The sequence below is a fragment of the Otolemur garnettii genome, unplaced genomic scaffold, assembly GCF_000181295.1.
Source record: "Otolemur garnettii isolate 467f Iridium unplaced genomic scaffold, OtoGar3 scaffold00070, whole genome shotgun sequence".
Classification (NCBI taxonomy): domain Eukaryota; kingdom Metazoa; phylum Chordata; class Mammalia; order Primates; family Galagidae; genus Otolemur; species Otolemur garnettii.
In genome coordinates this window covers 3,342,683-3,365,299 of record NW_003852465.1, presented here as the reverse complement: position 1 = coordinate 3,365,299, position 22,617 = coordinate 3,342,683, and the positions used below count along the sequence as shown (strand labels likewise).

The window sequence follows — 22,617 nt, the reverse complement described above, 5'->3', positions numbered from 1 at the left end:
GACAGAGTCTGACTTTGTTGCCCTCAGTGGAGTGCCATGCTGTAATAGCTCACAACCTCAAACTCTTGGGCTCAAGTGATTCTCTTGCCTCAGTCTCCTGAGTAGCTAGGACTACAGGCCACAACCCAGCTATTTTTAGAGACAGGGTCTTGTTCTTGCTCAGGCTGATCTCTACCCTGTGAGTTTAAGCAATCTATCAGCCTCAGCCTCCCAGAGTGCTAGGATTACAGCATGAGCCACTACACCCAGCGGGTTATATTTTTTCTAGATTTTTTTTTTAGTTTTCAGGTTAACATGAGGGTACAAACAACTAGGTTACAATATTTGCATGTGTTAGGTAAAGTACCTCTTGTAGTTGTATCCCGCACCCAAAAGGTGTGCCAATACCCTCACATTGTGTCCATTAAGTGGGAGCACACCAAACCCTTCTCCATCACACTTCTCCCCTCTCCCTCATTCTGCCTCCCTCCACCTTGAATTGAGTTGTGTTTTTTTTTTTTTTCTGTGTGGGCATGTATTATATCATCTGCTGGCTTCACATTAGTATCATTAAAATTAGTACATTGAATATTTGCCTTTCCATTCTTGTGATAGTTTACTAAGAAGAATGTGTTTCAACTCCCTTCAAGGTTAATACAAAAGATGTAAAGTCTCCATCTTTTTTACGGCTACATAGTATTCCAGGGTATGTAGTTGTTTTTGAATAAGAGGAGTTGAGGCAGTGAACCTTAGAGAAAGTTGTCATGGAAAGTGGAATGTCATGTCACCTTAATCTTTGCTTTGTTAATGTAGAAACATTTTTTTTTTTTTTTTTTTTTTTGAGATAGAGTCTCAAGCTGTCACCCTGGGTAGAGTGCCATGGTGTTACAGCTCACAGCAACTTCAAACTTCTGGGCTTAAGTGATTCTCTTGCCTGAGCCTCCCAAGTTGCTGGGACTACAGGCACCCACCACAACTCCTGGCTATTTTTTGGTTGTAGTTGTCATTGTTTGGCGGGCCCAGGCTGGATTTGAACCCGCCAGCTCTGGTGTATGTGGCTGGCGCCCTAGCCGTTTGAGCTGTAGGTGCCAAGCCAATGTAGAAACATTTTATATAAAGCCAGGACCCTGTACCTTGTATTGAAGATCATATCTACTTACATATTTGTAAAGTGCTGTCTTAGTCTGTTTGGGCTGCTATAACAATATCATAGACTGGGTAGCTTATAAACAATAGAAACTTATTTCTCACAGCTCTGGAGACTGGAAAGTCAAGATGCGAACAGATTTGGTGTCTGATGAGGGCCTGTTTCATGGTTTGTAGATGGCACCTTCTTGCTGTATACCCCTATGGTGAAAGTGGCAAGGCTACCCTCTGGGCAATCACGTATCAGAGGGTCCTACTTCATAACATCTTTACATTGGTAATTAGGTTTCAGCATATGAGTTTTGGGGGAATGTAAATGTTCAGAGCATAATAAGTGCTTCGTAAAAAATGTGGCACATAGTATTTATTATAGTAATTAAAATACTGTTCTTTGTTTTTGAAGGGGAAAACTGATTTGGCTAATAAAAAAATGTGCATTTGATTTAGAAATCTTATTTTACAACATTAAGATTATGTGCCATACGTGTTGGAAATATTCCCCCTCCATATTAACTTAAATTTTGTTCATAGTGTTTACATTATATGAAGTTTAAAAGTTTTATGTTTTCAAAATTGGCTGCTTTTTTTGATTGTTTTTACCTTTAACATGCATAGAAAATGCAGTTTGGTGTTTTTCTCCTTACATTTAGATCTTTAATGCAGTTTTTTTTGGGGGGGAGGGACTGTGTGATACTAACTTTTTTTAAAAGATAGATAATTGTTTCCGTGCCATTTGTGTATAAGCAGTCCTTTCTCCTCCCTTACTGAATATTTATGAAATTAGAGATTTAAGGAAAAGAAGTGAAGTTCTGATTTAGTGCTAGAAATTAATCTGAGTTGTCTGCTGACGATTTAGTTTAATAGGAGTGACCCAGGGCATCTTAAATAATGGTGGTTTGGTAATTTCACGGAAATGGCCTCCTTTATTGTGTCCATAAACATCTTTGTTTCACTTGCATGGTCACAGTGAGGATCTCTGTGCCTTGAAGTTGCGTTGTCTCCTGTCAGCACTTCTTGTTCATATGGCATTTTTACACTGGACATGCCTAAACATATTTCTGCTTCTGTAAGTTGTACATGGTTTTCACTGAAGGCTCAGACTCTTACAGACATGTTGAAATGAAGAGTATCTTTTCTAGTTTAATTTAAAAATATAAAGACTTGTCATTGGATTTAAGTAAATTTCATATTGTGGCAAACATTATTGTTAATGGCTTTTTAAATTCAGAACATGAAATGTCTCAATTTTTGGAACATTTTTTAGGTACTGAAATTTGAGGGATACTTATTTTTGGTCTGTTTTCTATTTTGGGGGGGATACTATTTTTTGGTCTGTATTCAGTTTTGAAATTGAATTATCATTCAATTCAATTACTTTCTATTTTGAAATGTAGATTCACACACAAGTGCAAAGACACCATAGATATCCTTCACCCAGTTTTCCCTAATAGTAACACCTTACCTTACTATAGTGCAGTATCACTTTATCTATTATATATATATACACACACACCAGTGCAGTATTATAACCTTGGAAAATGGTATCATACAACCCATAGACCTTATTCAGATAACACCAGCTTTATGTATGCATGCTGTGTGTAAGTTCACGTGTGTGTATGCGTGGTTTTATGCATGTGTGTGTAAGTTCACGTGTGTGTATGCATAGTTTTATGCAGCTTTATGCATGTGTAAGTTCACGTGTGTGTATGGGTGGTTTTATGCAGCTTTATGCATGTGTGTGTAAGTTCACGTGTGTGTGTATGTGGTGTATGCGTGGTTTTACGCAGTTTTATCACAGGTACATTCATGTAACCATTCCTTCAATCAGGATGCCGAACTGTCTTGTCACCACAAAGGCCCCTTGGTCAGTCTACTTGTAAATGAGCCACTTAGAGCTAGGTGCATTAAGCTTTGGGAAATCTGGAGATAAGCCATAGTAGAGTTTTATTTCAGTTTGATCTGTGAAAAAATACACATTTATAGACTTCATTGACTTCATTGCTTTTTGGATATCAGTATTTACTGAAGACACACCCATTTAGCTCAGCTTACTGGTTTGCCCCATTTAAACTATTTAACAGAGTTCTCTTTGAATGTTGGACATCTAATATAAGTATTCCACCTTAAACAGTTTTAAGCAACTAATAATCAGAACCTGGATAAGTACCTTTACTTTTCCAATATTTCTGAACTTTAATTTTTCTTTTTTGGCCTGAAATTTCAAGAGTTCTCTTCAGATTAATTATTTTTCCTAACTTACTGCTTATAGTAAGTTACTGGTATGTAATGGGTTCTCATTATGAGTATCTACTTTTTGTCTTAATTCTTAAAACCAGTTTTTCATAAGTGAGACAATGTCTAGTTGGGAGTTACTAGAAACTTTAAATTATTTCATTTCTTGCTAATAGTGCCTCAGCGTTTTATGATTTTTTTAAAAAATGGAAAATAGCATGTATACTCACTCATGCTTAATGTTCTTAAAATTCTGGCGAAGAAAGAAAATCATCCTTTCTATGTACTGTGTGATTTTTTGAAATTGAATTATCATTAAGAAACTTATCTGAAACTTGACTTTTTCCATCTGGTTTTGTCTGCATTAATCCTTTGTAGAGTTAAGCATCACTTCAAAAAGAAACTCTGGGCCAAGTACAGCGGCTCATACTTATAATCCTATAGTGAATATTTTGTAAATAAAGGTACATTTAGCTATAGTTTCCTGTTTTCCCTGTGTGTGGTGACTTTTAGGACACCTGTACTTTGTCTTCACAGGTTTGCCCGTTCTGGGCATTTTATATAAATTAATCAAATAGTATGTGGCCCTCTGAATTTGGCTTCTTTCTTAGCTTCAAGTTCTTGAGGTTCATCCACGGTAGCATGCATCACTGCACATCATTCTTTTTATGGACAAATAATATTCCATTGTATGCATATACCACAATTTGTTTATTCATTCATTAGTTGATGGATATTTGGGTTGATTTCTACTTTTCAGCCATTATGAATAGTGCTATGATGCATATTCACATTTAATTTTTCTGTGAACGTATATTTTTAATTCTCTTGTGTATATACCTAGAAAAGTAACTGGTAGGTCATAGTCATACAACTCTGAATATACTAAAAACTATTTAATTGTACACTTTTTTTTTCTTTTTTTTTTTTTTTTTTTTTTTTGAGGCAGAGTCTCCCTTTGTCACCCTGGGTAGGGTGCCGTGCCATAATAACTCACAGCAAACTCAAATTCCTGTGCTCAGGCGATCCTCTTGCCTCACCCTCCTGAGCAGCTGGGACTACAGGTGCCCACCACAATGCCCAGCTAGTTTTTCTATTTTTGATAGAGATGGGTCTCACTTTGCTCAGGCTGGTCTCGAATTCCTGAGCTCAGGCGATCCACCTGCCTTGGCCTCCCAGAGTGCTAGGAATACAGGCATGAGTTGGAACACCCGGCCTTAAATTGTACACTTAAAAAGGGAATTATGGGTTGTATAATTCTGCTTTGCTTTGTAAGAACCCCAAACATCTTAGCAATTTATAACAAACATTTCTTTCATACATTACATTTCTGTGGTTATAGTCTTCGCTTTGTGGACTTCTCATCTTGAGACCCCAGCTGAAGGAATAATTTGTGCGCTAGACATGCCTAGTTCCGTGGTAGGAGATGAGTGCAAGGCTGGTGTACAAAAAATGCTCAACATCTCTACTCATCAGGGAAAAGGCAGAACCACAACGAGATATGTTTATTATCTCACCTCAGTTAAAAATGGCTGTTATCAAAAAGAAAAAATAACACATGCAGGTGAGGATGTGGAGAAAAGAGAGCCCTTGTACACTGAATTTTACAATCCCACTTGAAGTTTCTACTCTGATGTCTTAATGTTCTGTCTCTTTGTATTTCTTTGTGTGGGTGTGGGGCAAGTTACTTGAATGAGGTCAAAGTCAGCAATTGAGGTGGGGGTATATACTTCTCCTGTCAGAGGTGGGCAAGGGACGGAGTCACACACAGCGTTGTATAATCCTTTTATTACAGTTTAGGGAAAATTACCCATAACAATTAATTTGTAAATTATAAAAAAAAATTGCTGATTAAAGAGGAAGATGGACTGAAAACCCCTGCTTTAGGCATTGACATTTGTGAGAGATATGATAATAGATTTTTGCAGATCAGAAACTTCTTTGACTTTTTGGTACAAGAACAGAAACGTATAATTGAATTCATAGCAAGAGAAAATAAAGCTACATAGTGATGAGATATGAAGTGGCCTGGTTTAGTGACTCAGTATGACATACTTCATACTGACTTTAGTACCCAGGCCTCCACTCTGGTGAATTATAGACTGTTGTTTTGAAAAGAAATAATAGAGAAACACATACTTCCTGTAACATGATTTTTTTTTTCTTTTTTAGCTCCAACCTGCAGTCTTAGAAGAAAGACCACACTTGATCCTCCATTTTAGCTTGTGTAATATGAAACTCAGACGATGTAGATAACAAACCTGGGTGGTGCGATTTCTCTTTTTGTTAATTTTTTGATGCATATTGATTATATTTCTAGAGTACATTTATATTTTGATACATATGTGCATTGTGTAATGATCAAGTCAGAGTAATTGGAGTATCTGTCACCTTGAACATTCATCGTTTTTTTGTGTGTTGGGAACATTCCAAATCTTTCTTATAGCTCTTTTGAAATATGTAATAAATTACTGTTAACTACAGTCACTCTCCTGTGCTGTTGAACACTGGAACTTACTCCTTCTATCTTTGTTTTTGTGTTCCTTAAGCAGCCTCTTTTCATCCTCCCACATCCCTGCTCTTCCCAGCCTCTGATGCCTGCCATTCTGTTTACTACCTGCATGAAACTCATTTTTTCAGCTCCCATGTACGACACGTGATAAACCTATTTCCTCCAGTTCCATTCATCTTGCAAATGACAAGATTTTGTTTAATGGCTGAATAATCCTCTGTTGGGTGTATGTAATACATTTCCTGTGTTCATCTGCTATTGGACACTTACATCAATTCTCTATCTTGGCTTTAAGAATAGTGCTGCAGTAAAGCTGAGAGTGCAGATCTTTTCAGTGTTCTGAATTCCATTGGGATTCCCAGATCATACGGTAGTTCAGCTTTTAATTGTTTCTTTAATTTGTGTATATTCATGGGGTGCAGGTACAGTTCTGCTACACTGACACATCGAATTGTGATGAAGTCAGGGCCTGATTTAGAGCATCTATCATGGGATAGTTTTAGTTTTTTGAGGAATCTGCACACTGTTCTCACCAGCAGTGTACAAGTGCTCTCTTTTCTCTGCATCCTCATCGGTGTCTGTTGTTTTTTCTTTTTGATAATAGCCATTTTTAACTGGGGTGACACGATACACGTATCTCTTTGTGATTTTGCATTTCCCTGATGAGTAGAAGATACTGAGCATTTTTCGTATACCTTATTGGCCATTATAATTTCTTGTTTTCCAGTTTTAAACACTATACAAGTAGCTTGGTTTGAGGATTAGAAGATCCTGTTTTCCCTTTCTACTAGCATTTGCAGCATTTTTATTTTATTTCAGGATAAGCAAGAATTTCATTTGACTGAAATGGATTTTATTCTACAGGAGTATGTATATTCCATGAAGAAAATTTCAGAAGATGTATTTTATCTCCATCATCTGATATGGGGGTTTAATATATCAGGAGAGTTACTGTCTAGAAAACTGTTTTCCAATCAGTGGTATATTCTACCTTAGAGTTTTATTTAAAATAGTGGTGCCCTAAGTGAGGGAGAAATCTATTTACAAAAAAAAAAAAACCAACCAAAACTCCACATTACCATAGCAACTTGGATTTTTGCAGGTTTGTTGCTCTGAAATAGAACAGTACATTATTGTGTTGCTGGATAAATTCCTTCTTAGTCCCCAACCAAGATACTCACATAGGCTATTTCTGTCTTACTCTGTTAGGTGTAAAGATTTCTCTCTGTGTTGCTGGAATACCTATTGGATGCTGCCCTCTGATGTTTGTGGAATGAACTGCTTTTGGGAAGCGGCTTTTAGGTAGGCACTTAAATTTAATTGGTAGATCAGTGTAGGTAAGATTAGATAGTGGGTAATAAAACTTTTGATGGTAATAGGATGTAAAAATGTTTCTTATATTTGAATATTATACAAGTAAATTATTTTCTGAGTGATTTTTCTGTTTCCCATTTTGTAGTTGTCACTAATTTTTGGTTATACTGCATGTAACTGCTCTAAATTCTTTTAAGATGTTATTAAGGTAAACTGTTGTTCTTAGGAAAGTTTATGATCTTACTTTAGGTAACAAGTGGTAAAGTGATAAACATGTGCTAAAGATATGCATCCACTGACACGTGTATATGTCATGCAATTTAAAGCTGGTGTACTGAAAACATTTGTAGGTAGATGGGGACAACTAGGAAAGGATTATAGTATTACTAGCAGAGAGACTGAATATTGAGGAATGGGAGAATAAAGATAAGTATTTAGGAAGGAGCAAATGGTAAGGCATTGTTTATTGGCTTTTTAAGCTGCCAGGTAGTTTGGCTTTGTTCACTTGTCTGGATAATGAAAGTATTGGATTGGCTGACTTCTTGGATCCCTTCTTGCCTTTATCTTCAGTGGGAGAAATAAGTGTTGATAGGAATGGCATAAGGGAGTGGCTCTCAGACTGACTTCCTGAGATAATAGCAAATAAGAGTGGGATAGTACCCTGAAATTCCCTTGCCAGGAGTAAAATTTCTTTGAGAGTCATCTGTTTTTACTATATCTTTATGATTCATTGAAGTGTTAATTTTACTCATTCTGTTTCCCATGCACTTTGCTAGCTGCTCAGAACTGGACACTTGAGTCAGGTTAAAGTGGCTCCATCCTTCTGGAGCTTACATTCTAATGACAGCCTTACTGAGTAAACCTGAGATTACTTGCCATGAAGGGTGGCAAGTTGTAGCTATAAGTCATTTTAAGGCATCAGGGAAAATTTCCTGGAGGGAGTGAATAGATGACGAACAGTTTATTAGCCAAGTTCAAGGATAGGAGGTGACGTGTTAATAGGTTGGAAGAACTTTATTTAAAAAAAATTTAACTTTTTAATTGACATATTCATGGGCACAATGTGATGTTCTGATGGTTATATATACGTTGTGCTTTGATTATAACACATTGATTAACCTCATGTATTAGTCCTTTTTTGTAGTGAAAACACTTAAAACTTACTCTCTTAGCAATTGAAACATATGATATGTTATTATTAACTATGGTCACCTTGCTGTGCAATAGATCTTGAAAACATATTACTCCTATCTAACTGAAACTTTGTACCTTTTGGTCAACATCTCCCCATTCCATAACTCACTCCTACCCCCTTTTATAACCACTATTCTGCTCTCTGCAAGAACTGCATTCTTGATGTCTATTTGTTGTATATATTTTTAAATTCTTACATTCTTGTGGCATTATACATCCCATGAACAACTGGCAAGGAATAGTTGAAATCAGATATTTGAATTATATCTTGTTTCTGTGGAAGAGATTCGGTGATTGAAATTTCAGTATGGGTCAGGCCAAGTCAGATTATTCCAACTTTTAAAAACTGATTTTAAAGATCTTACCCTTCAGATTGTTTGTTTATAATTTTGGAGAATTAAAGCTTCACATGTTTTCATTCTTATGAATATTTAACAAAAGGTATATTGACAATTACCACTTTCCCTTGTGACATAATTCTTGTGACAAAATTCTGCTAACTATGAAAGCTGAGTAAACTTGGATACTTTAAAATATTCTGATGTATGCAACTCAGGTCCTTCTGTAAATTACAGTGTAATAATATCCTAAACTTGAGATTTTATAAGTTTTTTTGTGTGTGTGTAGAGACAGAGTCTCACTTTATTGCCCTTGATAGAGTGCCGTGGCATCACACACCTCACAGCAACCTCCAACTTCTGGGTTTAAGTGATTCTCTTGCCTCACAGTCCGAGTAGCTGGGACTGTAGGCACTCGCTACAACACCCGTCTATTTTTTTGTTGCGGTTTGGTTGGGACTGGGTTTGAACCTGCCACCCTCAGTATATGGGGCCAGTGCCCTACTCACTGACCCATAGGCGCTGCCCTAGAGTCTCACTTTATCACCCTTGATAGAGTGCTGTGGCATCACAGCTCACAGCAGCCTCCAACTCTTGGGCTTAGGCAATTCTCTTGCCTCAGCCTCCTGAGTAGCTGGGACTACACACGCCTGCCACAAAGCCCAGCTATTTTTTGGTTGCAGTTCAGCGAGGGCCTGGTTTGAACTCGCCACCCTTGGTATATGGGGCCAGCGCCTTACTCACTGAGCCACAGGTACCACCCAGATTTTATAAGTTTTACTCCTCTGTTATACTTTTTACCTGTAATATTGTATCTATTATATAATTATGTAAAAAATAGTAACTATTTTATTATATGTATCATTATTATGTAAAAATCTCTCAAACTTAATTTCTTACTTAGAATTAATGATCCCTTCCATATAATCACCCTGCTTCAAACATGCAGATAAGCCAGAATATCATACAATGGCCATTTCATTCAGTATTTATTCTTGATAACAACATTCATTCCTAACTTTAACAGCTTCTCTCCCCCTCTGGTAAAGCTTTTTCCCCCTTTACTATCACCTGTGGTGTTACCTTCCCCAGGCCTGCCCCAGCTTTCCCAGTTTAAATTCTTCATATAATTTTGATTAAAGCTTATCTGAAGGACTGTTTCCTCCCAATTTGTTATACAGAAAACATAAAATAATACAAAAACTGGCCTCAATTCCCATCACTAATGTTTTTATTATTCATATACATAATGTTTTTACAAAGTTGTGATTAAAGTATAGACCAATCTTGAATTCTGAGTTTAGAAGTGTAGTATTTTTTCCATGTAGTATGGTCTTCATAATTATTACATCAGTGGCTGCACACTATTCCATTTTGTTTTGGAAAGCACTTCAGGCTAAGAGCTTTTTTTTCTCTTTGAGAACTTAAACAGTAATATGTATCTGCCTGCATACATCTGACACAAAATCCCTACAACAGCTTGCTTTAAGACATCACCTGTTTACTTCCCATTCACCAGCAAACGTCTTTCCAGAGTACCTGCCGACTGGTTTTACTTCCATGAGTAAAAACCTTCACTCCTCAATCATCTAGGAGCAGCAGCTGCCACCTGACTCTCCTTGCTGTCACCCTTACCCTTTGAATTGTTCTGGGGCTTAATCTTAATTTTCTTGTCCTTTTGACACTATTTACCTCTCATTTTTCTTTCAACTCTGTCAAGCTCTGGCCTCAGCTTTTTGGATCTCTTTGTTCTTGGACTCCTCTGTCCCTGCTTCCTAAATGTCCGTGTCCTTAGCACTCTGCTCTTTTCCCCTCCTTCCTTGGATAGTCACAGAATAATTTAACTTTCATTTCCAGTTCCTAATTCTTGGCTGAGCTTCAGACCAGCTGACTTTCTTTACCCAGTTTCCTTTTCACGGTTGCTCCTGACTACCTTAAATGCTATACTCATCACTTAACCAATCTGTGTGATCTTCCTTCTCTGTAACCTCTTGGTTATGGTATATCTGTTGTAATTGTGAATCTTTATCCATTTCTAGATTGTCAACTCTTTGTAGGTTGATACCTAGAAGTGGATACCTAGAATTTAAGCCTCATGTCTAGCAAGGTGCTTGGCGACCAGTGAATAACAATTGAGTAAGAGGATCATCTGTTTGGGAAGCTCTCCCTACCACTTTCATACATGCTCATTAGCGAGATGAGCATCCTTAGCAATCTCCGTTTTTCTTTTTGTTTAAGCAATGATTGTACTTTCCTGTTCTTTTAAAATTCTGTTTTCTCATGACAGGCTGCAAATTGTATGAGGTCAGGATTGTGGGTTTCTTGCTTAATTCAGTGCCTAGCATATAAAAGTAGTTAAAATATTTGTTAAAAAGAATGACTAAGAATGAATAAATTGTGTTCTAAAAATTATGTAGATACAAGCTTTTACCAACATTATGTGAGTGTGCTGGAATCACCATACTTTAGCATTATTGGGAATTATAATTTTACCACTTATCAAGGTAAAATGATAGCTTATTATTGATTGATATTTTGTTTGTTAAATATATTTCCATACTTGTTTAGCTTCTTTTGTTCTATGTATCATCTGTATTGATATTACTTACTGAATTTTCAATGCTTATTTTATAAACTCGTAGAATAGTATATCCTTTTGCCTTTGATTATATTTTCCTAATTTGTTTAATTTTTTATTTTACTTTCATTATGTAAACACATTTTAGTATTATTATCAAAAACATTTGTTTTTAATGTACTAATTTTTTTGACTTTAGCTTTTAAGAAATCATTTCTTTAAAATATTTCATCTTTCTCTTTATGGTAAGATTTGATTTTAGATTTGTGAATTCTTTGGTCACTGATGAATATAAAGTTAGCTGTATTGTCTTGTGTGGTTCTATACCAGTTTGTTTTTTGGTTTATTTTAATTGATACATAATTGTACATATTTTGGGAGTACATGTAATGTTTGAGGGTCATGTTTCAATACATATAATGATAGTGATCAGATCAGAGTGATTAGCATATTCGTCATCCCAAATGTTTATCATTTTTTGGTGTTAGGATCATTCAGTATCCCTCCTGCTAGGCTAGGTGTGGTGACTCATGTTTATAATACCAGAACTTTGGGAGGCTAAAGCAGGAGGTTTGCTTGAGTCGAGGAGTTCAAGCCCAGCTGGGGCAACATAAAGAGACCTCATTTCTACAAAAAGTTTTAAAAATTAGCCACAGTGTGGTGGTGCATGCCCTTATTCTCAGCTGCTTGGAAGACTCAGGAGAGAGGACGACTTGAGCCCAGGAGTTCAAGGTTGCAGCGAGTTATGATTACACTACAACAGAGCCAGACCCTGTCTCAAAAATACACATACAGACTGTGTGTATCTCCTAGCTATTTGAAACTACTTTTCTTGACTAGTCATCCTACAGTTCTGTAGAACACTAGAACTTACTCTTCCTATTAGTAGTTGTAATTTTCTATCCTTTAACATATCTCTCCCTATCTTCCCATACCAGTATTAAGGAGTATATTTTTACAGATTATTTTAAGTTATATCTTAGAAATTAATACCTATATTTCATGTTGGATTTTTAGATTTTTGCTTTTTACACTTAATATAAAATCCAGAAGTTTTTTCAAAGAACAGTGTAAGCTCTGTAAGTTGACCATCCAAGGGACTGTAACAGTCTGGTCAATGTACGGAGGTGGTCAACGTAAGAAGTAGGCCCACTGTAATGATACTTATATGTGGTGCGTGTCTAGACTGAAAATAAAGTCAACTTGAGGAGGTGGTCAGTGTAGGGAGGTGGTCAGCTATGGAGGTCCTACTGTAGAAAGTTAGTTCTTATGATTCCTTTAAAGCAGAAATTTACTTAAAATAAGAAGGCTGTTTATTCCTAAGGCTTAGAAATCTGTTGACAGTATTTATATTAGAATTTGTCATGTAAAACATCCATTGCTTTTTTCCTGTTATCCCCCAACTCTTTACTTTGGTAAGTTTCAAATCTACAGAGGTTACAAGAGTAGTACAGGGAGCCCACCATGTATCTTTCACGTAGATATTTATCTGTTATTAATATTTTGCCACTTTTTTCCAGCCAAATTATTTGAAAAATAGCAGCTATTATGACACACTCCTAAATACATGTATTCAGTATGTATCTCTTATGAACAGGGAGATTATCCAATATAACTATAATAAAATTGTTACCTTAGATACATAGCCCACACATATATATTCTATATGTACATTATATGACTCTATTCCTATTTGCTTGTTTTCCTGTTTATGTCATTTATATCTTCTTATTCAGGACCCAGTCAAGGATCATAGATTGCATTCAGCTATTAGATTGAGTTAGTCTTTATTCTAAATACTAAATGGGAGATACTGTGTTTTTCTTTGTGGACATGCTATCAGGAGGCATCTCATGTCCTGAGTTTTACATTATTGGTTAAGTTTGATCACTTGGTAAAGGTGATGGTCTTACATTTACGTGCTGTGATAGTATCTTTACGTAACCCTTTTATAAATACGTAATAATGTTATAATGTAGTTTTGGCATCCATTGATAATTCTTGTCCAAATGATCTGTTACAATGGTGATAATAAAGTAGTGAGTTTTATAATTCTGTCATTTCTTCTACATTTACTGGTGTTCATCTTTTTTAAAAAGGTCTCTCTGCTTACCCCTTTATTTAATACAATTGGATTCACAGATTTTTTTAAAATCAAATATGTTTTCATTCATTACTATTATACTTTTGATGCTCAGGTTATGCAAAGTTTAACTGTGAGGATTTTGGGGTATTATCTTTGAATCATCCAAAGATTTATTTTTTAATCATGCATCTGTAGAAAAATAGGTTTGACTTAAAAATGTCCTTTTGGATAACTTATGTTTAAATCCACAGGGAATTTTGTCTTATTCACACTGTGATTTAAATATAGCACATTTTTATAGACCCTGACAACAAGGTTCTGCCATTCAGTTGGGGCCAAAATTATTTGAAAGACTGTTTCCCTGTGATAGTTTAGAAGATGATAGCTAGCACTTCTTGTAGTGTAGAAGCTTACTTTAGATTTCTTCCATTTGCAGTTGATTTACTTGTCCTTGGGGTCTAGGGACAGAGTGATGGTCAAACACATAGATCTTTTAAATTTGCTCTGTCAGTTTAGATATTGGAGTCTGTACTACATATAATACTTAAAGTAAGAGGGGTACCTAAAAGAAAGGCAGATGCAATGCCTTAGACAGTACTCCTGTAGAGGACTGCAGAGGAGTCCTGTTAGACAGAGCACTGACTATATGACCAAAACAACCCTTACCAGGATACCCTGGAGTAGGAGTCCCTAGCACTGATTTTAGAGGGATTTTTTTTTCTTTAAGGAATATTTGTCTTATTCTTCTTAAAGGTTTAATATACCTCTTATCTCTGTATATAGAACATTTTATGAATAATAGTCATGTGCAAAACAGTATGTGACTATTATAACTTAATTTTTTTTTTAATTGTTGGGGAATCATTGAGGGTACAATGAGCCAGGTTACACTGCTTGCGTTTGCTGGGTAAAGTCCCTCTATTAATAGTGTTCCACCCCTAAGAGGTGTCACACACTGTGGCCCCCCACTCCCCTCCCTCTTTCCCTCTCGCCCCTCCCTTCTTCCCCCTCTCCCCACCAAGTACTAGCATCAGTTGTCCTAATATCAGAATTGAGTACATTGGATTCTCGCTTCTCTATTCCTGTGATGTTTTACTAAGAAAAATGTATTTCAACTCCACTCAAATTAATACAAAAGATGTATAGTCACTATCCTTTTTAGTGGCTGTATGGTGTTCCATGGTATACATATACCACACTTTGTTAATCCATTCCTGGACTGGTGGGCATTTAGGTTGTTTCCACAATATGACAGTTGTACATTGAGCTGCAATAAATAATCTAGTGCAAGTGTCCTTATGGTAAAAGGATTTTTTTTCTTTTGGGTAGATGCCCAGTAATGGGATTGCAGGATCAAATGGGAGGTCTAGTTTGAATTCTTTGAGGATTCTCCATACTTCCTTCCAAAAAGGTTGTATTAGTTTTGCAGTCCCACCAGCAATGTAATAGTGTTCCCTTCCCTCCATATCCATGCCAGCGTCTGCAGCTTTGAGTCTTTGTGATGTGGGTAAAACTTTATTTTTAAGTATGACTTTGGGCAAGATCTAGTTATGGGCCAGTTGAGCAATCTCAGCCTATTATAGATTCTCATCATGATCCTCTAATGAAGGTTGTATACCCATTAGAAGTAGCATCAGAGGCAGTTACTGGAAGGAGGAACTAAGTTAGAGTTCTGTAAAATTATTGTGTGTCTTGATTGCTTTGTCTTTAACTTGTTGTTATGATGTTCACTGTTTTGAGGTGACCTAGACATGCCACATCCTTGTTAAGGATGTAGAAAGCATAAATAGTTTCCCTTCTACTGATACAGTTTCAGTGTTATGAACTGATGAATTCTCAAGAAAAGAGGGGGAAGGAGAAGGTACAGACAAGGGAGGAGGTATTATTTCTTCCTAATTGCCATCAATGGAAAAGAATAGAGAGCTTTAAAAAGACCCAAGCTTATGCTTACACCAGATGCGTGAAGAAGGGGGCACAGCAGGTGCAAGAGGTTGGTACACTGCAGCTGTGTTAGAAGGAGGTTCTAAGACACACTAGTAGTTTTTTGTGGAACATTTTGTTAAACGGGACTGAGTGTGTGTCATAGAAAAAAGTTACATGAAGGAAAATTTTTCTTGTTACCATTAAAGATTGTGTGTAATATTGAAACATTTGTGGATGAAGTTATGATTAGGTTTGTTTTACATTGAACTATTGATTGGTACAAGGTAGTGTGGGAAGTTGTAGATGAAATAATCACAAAGAGTGATTTCTGTTATCATTTTTTCAAAGCTTAAGGGTTTTTTTAAAACAATTTTTTTTAAAAAGTTGAGTGGAAGACCTTCAAATCAGTGATAATCCCTTTCTCAGTGGGTTCCTTGAAGAGAATTAAGCCCTACTGTCTTAAGCCATCCAGTGTGAGGAATGAATCAATGTCTCTACTGGGTACAGGGTCTTGCTTTTGCTCAGGCTGATCTTGAACTCATCTCAAGCACTTCACCTGTGTCAGCCTCCCAGAGTGCTAGGATTAAAGGAGTGAGCCATCTGTGTTTTTCTTTCCTATTAGGTATAGTCTAAAAATACAGCCTGTTGAGAAAATGCACCTGGCTGTAGTTGCCTGTGGTGAAAGACTGGAAGAAACTATGACCATGTTGAAGTCAGCTATCATTTTCAGCATCAAACCTCTTCAGTTCCATATTTTTGCAGAAGATCAGCTACATGATAGCTTTAAAGGCAGAGTAAGTATCTGAGACATAGTCAAAGTTATAGAGTTGAATATATAATAGAATGTTGTTTTATTCCTTCATTGAACAAAAATACTTATTCCTTAACTCTCCCCTTCTAAAATGGGGAGAACTTGTACTGCTTCCACCTGAGTCCAGATCTAGGGTGTAAAGTTTGTTTTTGAACAGTGGTAGGCTGCTTGAAGTCATCTGCCAAGTATGGTTTTATATTAGTCACTGTAGTCGCAGGGTGTTTGTCCCATTGTTTAGTTTTGTGCCTCAGAGTGCACACAAAGGTTTCAGTCCTCTTTGAAGGGGAAAGAATTCTTAATTAAGCATATGGAGGGAAGTAGCTTCTTGCTTTGATAAGAATGTTATTTATTTTGGTTTTGTATTATTTAAAATCAATTTGGCTGCAATGGCAGAAAACCCAAAGTAACATGAGAGGAGAGAGTGAAGAAGGACAATCTCCTCCTCCTTTTTAAGGACACTTTTCAGAAGTAGTTGTGACATTTCTGCCAGTATCCCATTGGTTTGAATTTACATATATGACCTACCTGTTAGTGAGGGTGGAATATAAACTCTTCTTCAATCTGGGCAGGCTTGCAGCCTCTTTAACAATAATAATAAAATTCTTACTCTGCAAGAAGGTGAGAGCAGATAACAGGGAGAACATGTAGGAAAATTCACCTGAAATCTCACTACCTGTGTTCTGAGACGGTGGTAAAGATGATGCTGATGATTGTTTGTTCATTCCAGTCTCTGTCTCCACTAAACTAATCTTTTGAACTGATTTGGATTTTAGTATTTGGTTTAACTATGTAAAAAAAAAAAAATGTGTTTGATGTGTTTTCAAGTCAAATAGGTTCATTTTACATATTGAGTGGAAACTACCATTTGTGATCTCCGCTTTTAGTTTTTTGTCAAAATCCTTGATTTCAAGAGGTTTAAAGATTTATTTACTGTTTAAATATATTTTTAGTATTTATAGTTTTTTTTTTTTTAGTATTTATAGTTTTGATAATACTTTTGTGATTTTTACCTCTGTATCTGTTTTTTTTTTTTTTAAATGTTAACCAAGGACTTAATCTTGTCTGAGTGGTTAAGAGAATATTAATAGACTGCTACCAACTGTGGAAACCTTTGAAAATATAATATAAAAGTAAAGCATGTGTTGCTTTGTTTTAGATGTAACCTTTGTGTTAAAACTTGGCTGAGTTGGGGCAGTGCCTGTGCCTCAAAGGAGTAGGATGCCAGCCACATATACCAGAGGTAGCGGGTTCAAACCTGGCCCCAGACAGGCTGAGTTATTCCTTTTTTTTTTTTTTTTAAACTTAGTTTTTCTTTGACTATAATAATCACTGACTATGTTTGGTTTTGCTTTAGATGAAAGAATACCAAATATTTTGCGGGACATATTTTTGGTATACAAAAGATGACTAAATATTATAATGTTAAATGGAAACTGACTAAAATTTCATTTTGAAGTTGTATTGAAAGTATCTTGAAGTGACTTTAATTCAGGCAGAGATTATAAAAGTAGTAGTGTTTTTAAAAATTAGTAGAGATACCAAAGCAAAGTGTTGGGAAAGGCATTCCCTTAAAACTGTGTTGGAAGATACTAATGTTTTAAAAATTACTTAAGCAAAGTCATAATTCAAAAGAGATCTTCAACCTGTTACATAAAACCTAGTCCATTCCTTCCCCCATAAATGTTTCTAAATGCTCTTTATGAAATAAGAACCAACAGTTCTGTTAAAACAAAAATGGTAGGTAATACTTGAACTGAATTTGCAACAATTCAGTGTCTTGAAATGTAGTTAGGATACTAGAGAATAAACATCGATTTTCAGATATGTTTTGCTTTTTGTAATTTTTTAAAAATTGGCATTGACTATATAATTATCAAAACATTTTATTAGGAATATCCAGGCATGTTAAAACTATGCATTGATGGACAAATATTTTTTAACCGTTTCATATTTTGGTGTGATTTTGAATGTAAACATCTATTATACATGATACGGTAATAATATTCATGTTTAATGTTTCTGTTTTTAATTTATTTAGAGATGGAGAAGATTTATAAATCAAGTTGAGGGAGATGAACACTTGCAAGGCTCTTTCAACTTTTTTTTTGTTTTGACTTTCTGATTTTGTGATTTATATTCTAACAATTTTCATTGTGCCTCAGATTTTTTTTTTTTTTTTTTTTGAGACAGGAGCCTCAAGCTGTCCCCCTGGGTAGAGTGCCGTGGCATCTTAGCTCAAAGCAACCTCCAACTCCTGGGCTCAAGCGAGTCTTCTGCCTCTGTCTCCCAAGTAGCTGGGACCACAGGCATCCACCACAACGCCCGGCTATTTTTTGGTTGCAGCCATCATTGTTGTTTGGCGGGCCCCGGCTGTATTCGAACCCGCCACCTTGGGTGTACATGGCTGGCGCCTTAGCCACTTGAGCCATAGGCGCCGAGCCTGTGCCTCAGATCTTAATGATGAAGTCTTTTAGAATGTTACTGTGATTTTTAGATTTCAAGTGAATACAAAGAATATGGTGGAGAAGAATCTTAACTGTTTACACCATAAAATGTATTATCTTAATTTTTAGCTCTTTTGTAATCTGTTAGTTTATTATATTACAGAGGAAATTCAAAGTGAAATAAATCTAAATTGGGTTCTTGTTATTTTATTTTATTTTTTTAGCTTGAAAGCTGGTCCTTTCTACGAACATTTAATTATACATTATACCCCATAACCTTTCCAAGTGAGAATGCCGCAGAATGGAAAAAACTCTTTAAACCATGTGCTTCCCAGAGATTGTTTTTGCCAGTAAGTTTTCTTTCCCTAGTTCTTTGTTTTGTTTATTGAACCTTTCTTTTACACAGATGAGTTTCTGGAGAGGGACATATAAATCTGGTTAAATAAATATGCAAATAGATGTGTATATATACTATTTTCCTTTTGAACATGAGAAAAAAAATTCCCATAGAAGAAGCCAAGTAACACCTGTTAAAAATGAACAATTTTTAGTAATTCTGTTGAAACACCATTACTTACATTTTAATGTATTCAGTTGCTATGAACTGTCTTATCTATAAGAAAGAATAGAGCTTGCCAGATCTCAGTGGAGCCAAGTCTGTTGGCCACAGAAATGCAGTGGCAGGATCCCCTTTAGTATGTGGACTCCATTGAGGGTTGGGAAATGAGGTAGACTGTGTCACTAAATAACAAGTTCAGCTAAGCCAGTTTACCGATTCTCTTAAGCACAGTAACAATATCAACTCAAAGGGAAATGGAGAACCATTTATTCACTGTGGCTGTTCTTTGGTAATGCTCTCTAGTATTAAACCCTATTTTTTTTTTTTTTATCTAAAAATACTCTAAGGTTACTGCTTCCATTTTGAGTTGATTTTACTCACAGTTTTAAAATTCACAGTAGTTGTTTGGACCACTATGATACTTAACATACTATAGTATTTCAATAAAAAAACTTCATGAATAAAAAAAATACTTAACTGTGGTAGAATTTAAGGAGGACACAAATTTCTGGAAAATGAATTAAAAGGAAGAACCTTTAGTTACTTTTTAAGTGAATTAAGGTATTCCTTAGCATATTAAGAATATAACTTACCAAATCCAGGACATCAGAAAGACTTAAATTTAAGTTATAATTTTGATAGCCAAGTCTGCCTAATCAGTACAGGCAGCTCCAAGTTACAAACATCCGACTTAGGTATAACTCTCACTAACAGAGGCTATTACTGGTAATAGGCAAATGTACCTTTCTGACTTATATATAGATTCAACTTGGGAACAAACCTATAGAACTTAGCTCTTTTGTAACCCAGGCTGCCTGTACCTTTTGTTGCTATGCATAAAAAATTTTGAATCTTTGGATCTTTTTCTTTTCTTTGATTACAAAAGGCACACAAATAAGGGAATAAGACTAGGACAAAACCTAAGAAGTTTTAGGTGCTTAACGTAGGCTTTATAAGTTTTTAAAACAAATTTTATGCTGCAGTATCATAATCATTTCGTATGTGAGTGCCTATTTTCTGCCAGCCATCTATACTGGAGTGTGGGGTGTATAGGAGTGAATACATAGGTTTCTCATTTTCATAGAGCTTGTTGTCTGAAGACAGACATTAAATGAGTGATCACACCTATATGTTACTGAAAAAGTAACAAATGACTCAACAAAAACAGGTTAAGGCCATTTCTCTGTCATTTTGTCGTGGCACTTTATTAGTACTTGGCACTGTGGCACTTAACACTTTATTCTCAAGTTTAATCACTGGTGTTGTTATATAAAATTTGCCGGATCATTTAAACATAAGATCTAGTTAAATTCCTAAGTGGAATTTTAAGTACTAAACTAAAATACTTGAAAGTTGTCAAATTGTCCTCCTACTTTACTGTTACTGGTGCATATTTTTAACCAGATTTAGGTAAATTGATCCTTTTTTCCTAGTAATAAACTTTGTTGCTGAGTTTCTCTTCCTTTGAAATAGATGAAAAGCACCAATATAAACTGTGCCAGTGCCTTCTTCCCCTAAAAGGGACCATGGACAAATACTTAAGTGATGATTATTTGACCTTGTACCTGGTCTCTAGTTGGCAGTGGCTCCCAGCGTTGATCTTGGAGCGCTGTGCAGCATCTTGCTAGCCTGCTAAGAGTGCAGCAGCGTCTATAAACAGATGACATATCATGGTAAAGATGCAGGATGTTATTAAGAACAATTCTCCTTACTCCCTCCTTCCTGCTAAAGAGAAAGATGGACACATAGACAAACACGTACACTGTTGAGCAAGTGAATCATTCCTGCTCTAAAGCTTTGTGGTCTATCGTCAGATCTCTTCCCCACACTGGTGATAAATCACCTGATAATGAACTAAGGGAGGAATTAGATCATTTCATTTAGATGAGTAGCTGCTCATTAAGGTGATAGCTGAGCTTTAGTTGCAGGAAGAGGTAGCAGCTTTTGAAAAGTAGAAGAATGAGTATCAGGTTCTTGTTCCCATTATATTCTAAACTGAAAAGAATAATAGAATGTTACTAATAGACCAGGATAAGAAGTGTATTTAAGTTTATAGACACAGAGTCTACAGTTCATGGGTAAGGCGGGTTTCAAGTTTTGCTAGTTGATACTTAGCAGAAAGCGTCAGTGTTAGAGGAAAAGGGAACCTGTTTACAAGATCTTCATTTGTATTGGTTTATTTCTGTGTTAGATCAGGCTTTGAGATACAAATTCACCTGAGTTAATGTTATTTTCCGTTATGAAAGACATTTCCTCTTTGATTTTTGAAGATACTTCTTTTATTCTCTCAGTTGTTAGCATTGAGTTTTTTTGTTTTGGTTTGTTTTCATAGTCTTTCTTTGAAAGTTAATATAAAGATTACATAGTATCTTTATATCTGCGGTTGTCAAAAATGACAGATTTAGGAAAAATTTACTTCAGTAAAATGCAAATTAGCTTGTCTCTTAAGTTTATCTTTTATAATTAAAAAGTCCTTTATATTTTTCTTAAATGAATAGGATTACGGTTAATGATTAATATATCTCTTTTCATAGTTAATCCTAAAAGAAGTTGACTCACTATTGTATGTCGACACTGATATCCTTTTTCTGCGACCTGTTGATGATATTTGGTCTTTACTAAAGAAATTTAATTCAACACAAATTGCTGCGATGGCACCAGAGCATGAGGAGCCCCGAATAGGATGGTATAATCGCTTTGCCAGACATCCATACTATGGAAAAACTGGAGTAAACTCTGGAGTTATGTTGATGAACATGACTCGAATTAGAAGGAAGTATTTCAAGGTAAGTCACTAATACAGGTAGTTGATTAACATTTCTCTTTTTCCCTCTAAATTGTTTGATTTCCAATTCAGTCTTTTTCATTAAAAACTAGATTGAACTATTACGAATTTTTCTATTTATTTCAAATAATTTTTTTTAAAAAAAGCATGCTCATAGTATTTTAATGGAGCATTACAGGTCAAACCTATAATGGATTATAATGAAGCAGACTAACAGTGCACTAAGTAGTGAACGTCATCTCCCTTGGTTGTCGCTCCAGGAGGGAGCCATTATTTTGCAGTTAGCTGTGTGGTCATAGAATACTTGAATCTAAAGTAGGCTATAACACAGAGTTGTGGTTAAAAGCATAGACTCTGAAGACTGTTGGTCTGATTCAAACTCTGACACCTCACTTAATGACCTTGAGTAGGTTTTCAATGTCTTTGGCCTTCAGTTTTCTTAGAGATAAATGGGAATGATAGCAAGAGCAATTTCTCAGGGCTTTTGTGAGGGTTAAAGGAGTTAGAACAGTGGCTAACAACACAGAAGATGTTGGCTATTATGGTGTCATTGGAAGTCAAACTTTTTTTAAAAAAGTCCCTGTGTGTTTCTAATCCCCCAAGTTGTGGGGTCAGTGGAAGAGTCAGATCATTTAAATTAATCTGTGCATTCTGAATGCATCAGTATGTTCTGCTGTTTCATGTCGATTACTGGTACATGGTAAATGGCAAGT

General features: G+C 35.8%; 1 protein-coding gene across 1 annotated transcript in view; it reads left to right on the top strand.

Moving 5' to 3' along the window:
* GXYLT1 (glucoside xylosyltransferase 1) overlaps window positions 1–22,617 on the top strand; it is a 51,844-nt gene that overhangs the window by 5,459 nt on the left and 23,768 nt on the right. The window contains exons 2-5 of the mRNA XM_003793540.3: window positions 7,082–7,174; window positions 15,928–16,099; window positions 18,785–18,910; window positions 21,654–21,905. Of these exons, the coding sequence (XP_003793588.1) occupies window positions 7,082–7,174; window positions 15,928–16,099; window positions 18,785–18,910; window positions 21,654–21,905 (643 nt within the window). The remainder of the gene's footprint in view (window positions 1–7,081; window positions 7,175–15,927; window positions 16,100–18,784; window positions 18,911–21,653; window positions 21,906–22,617) is intronic.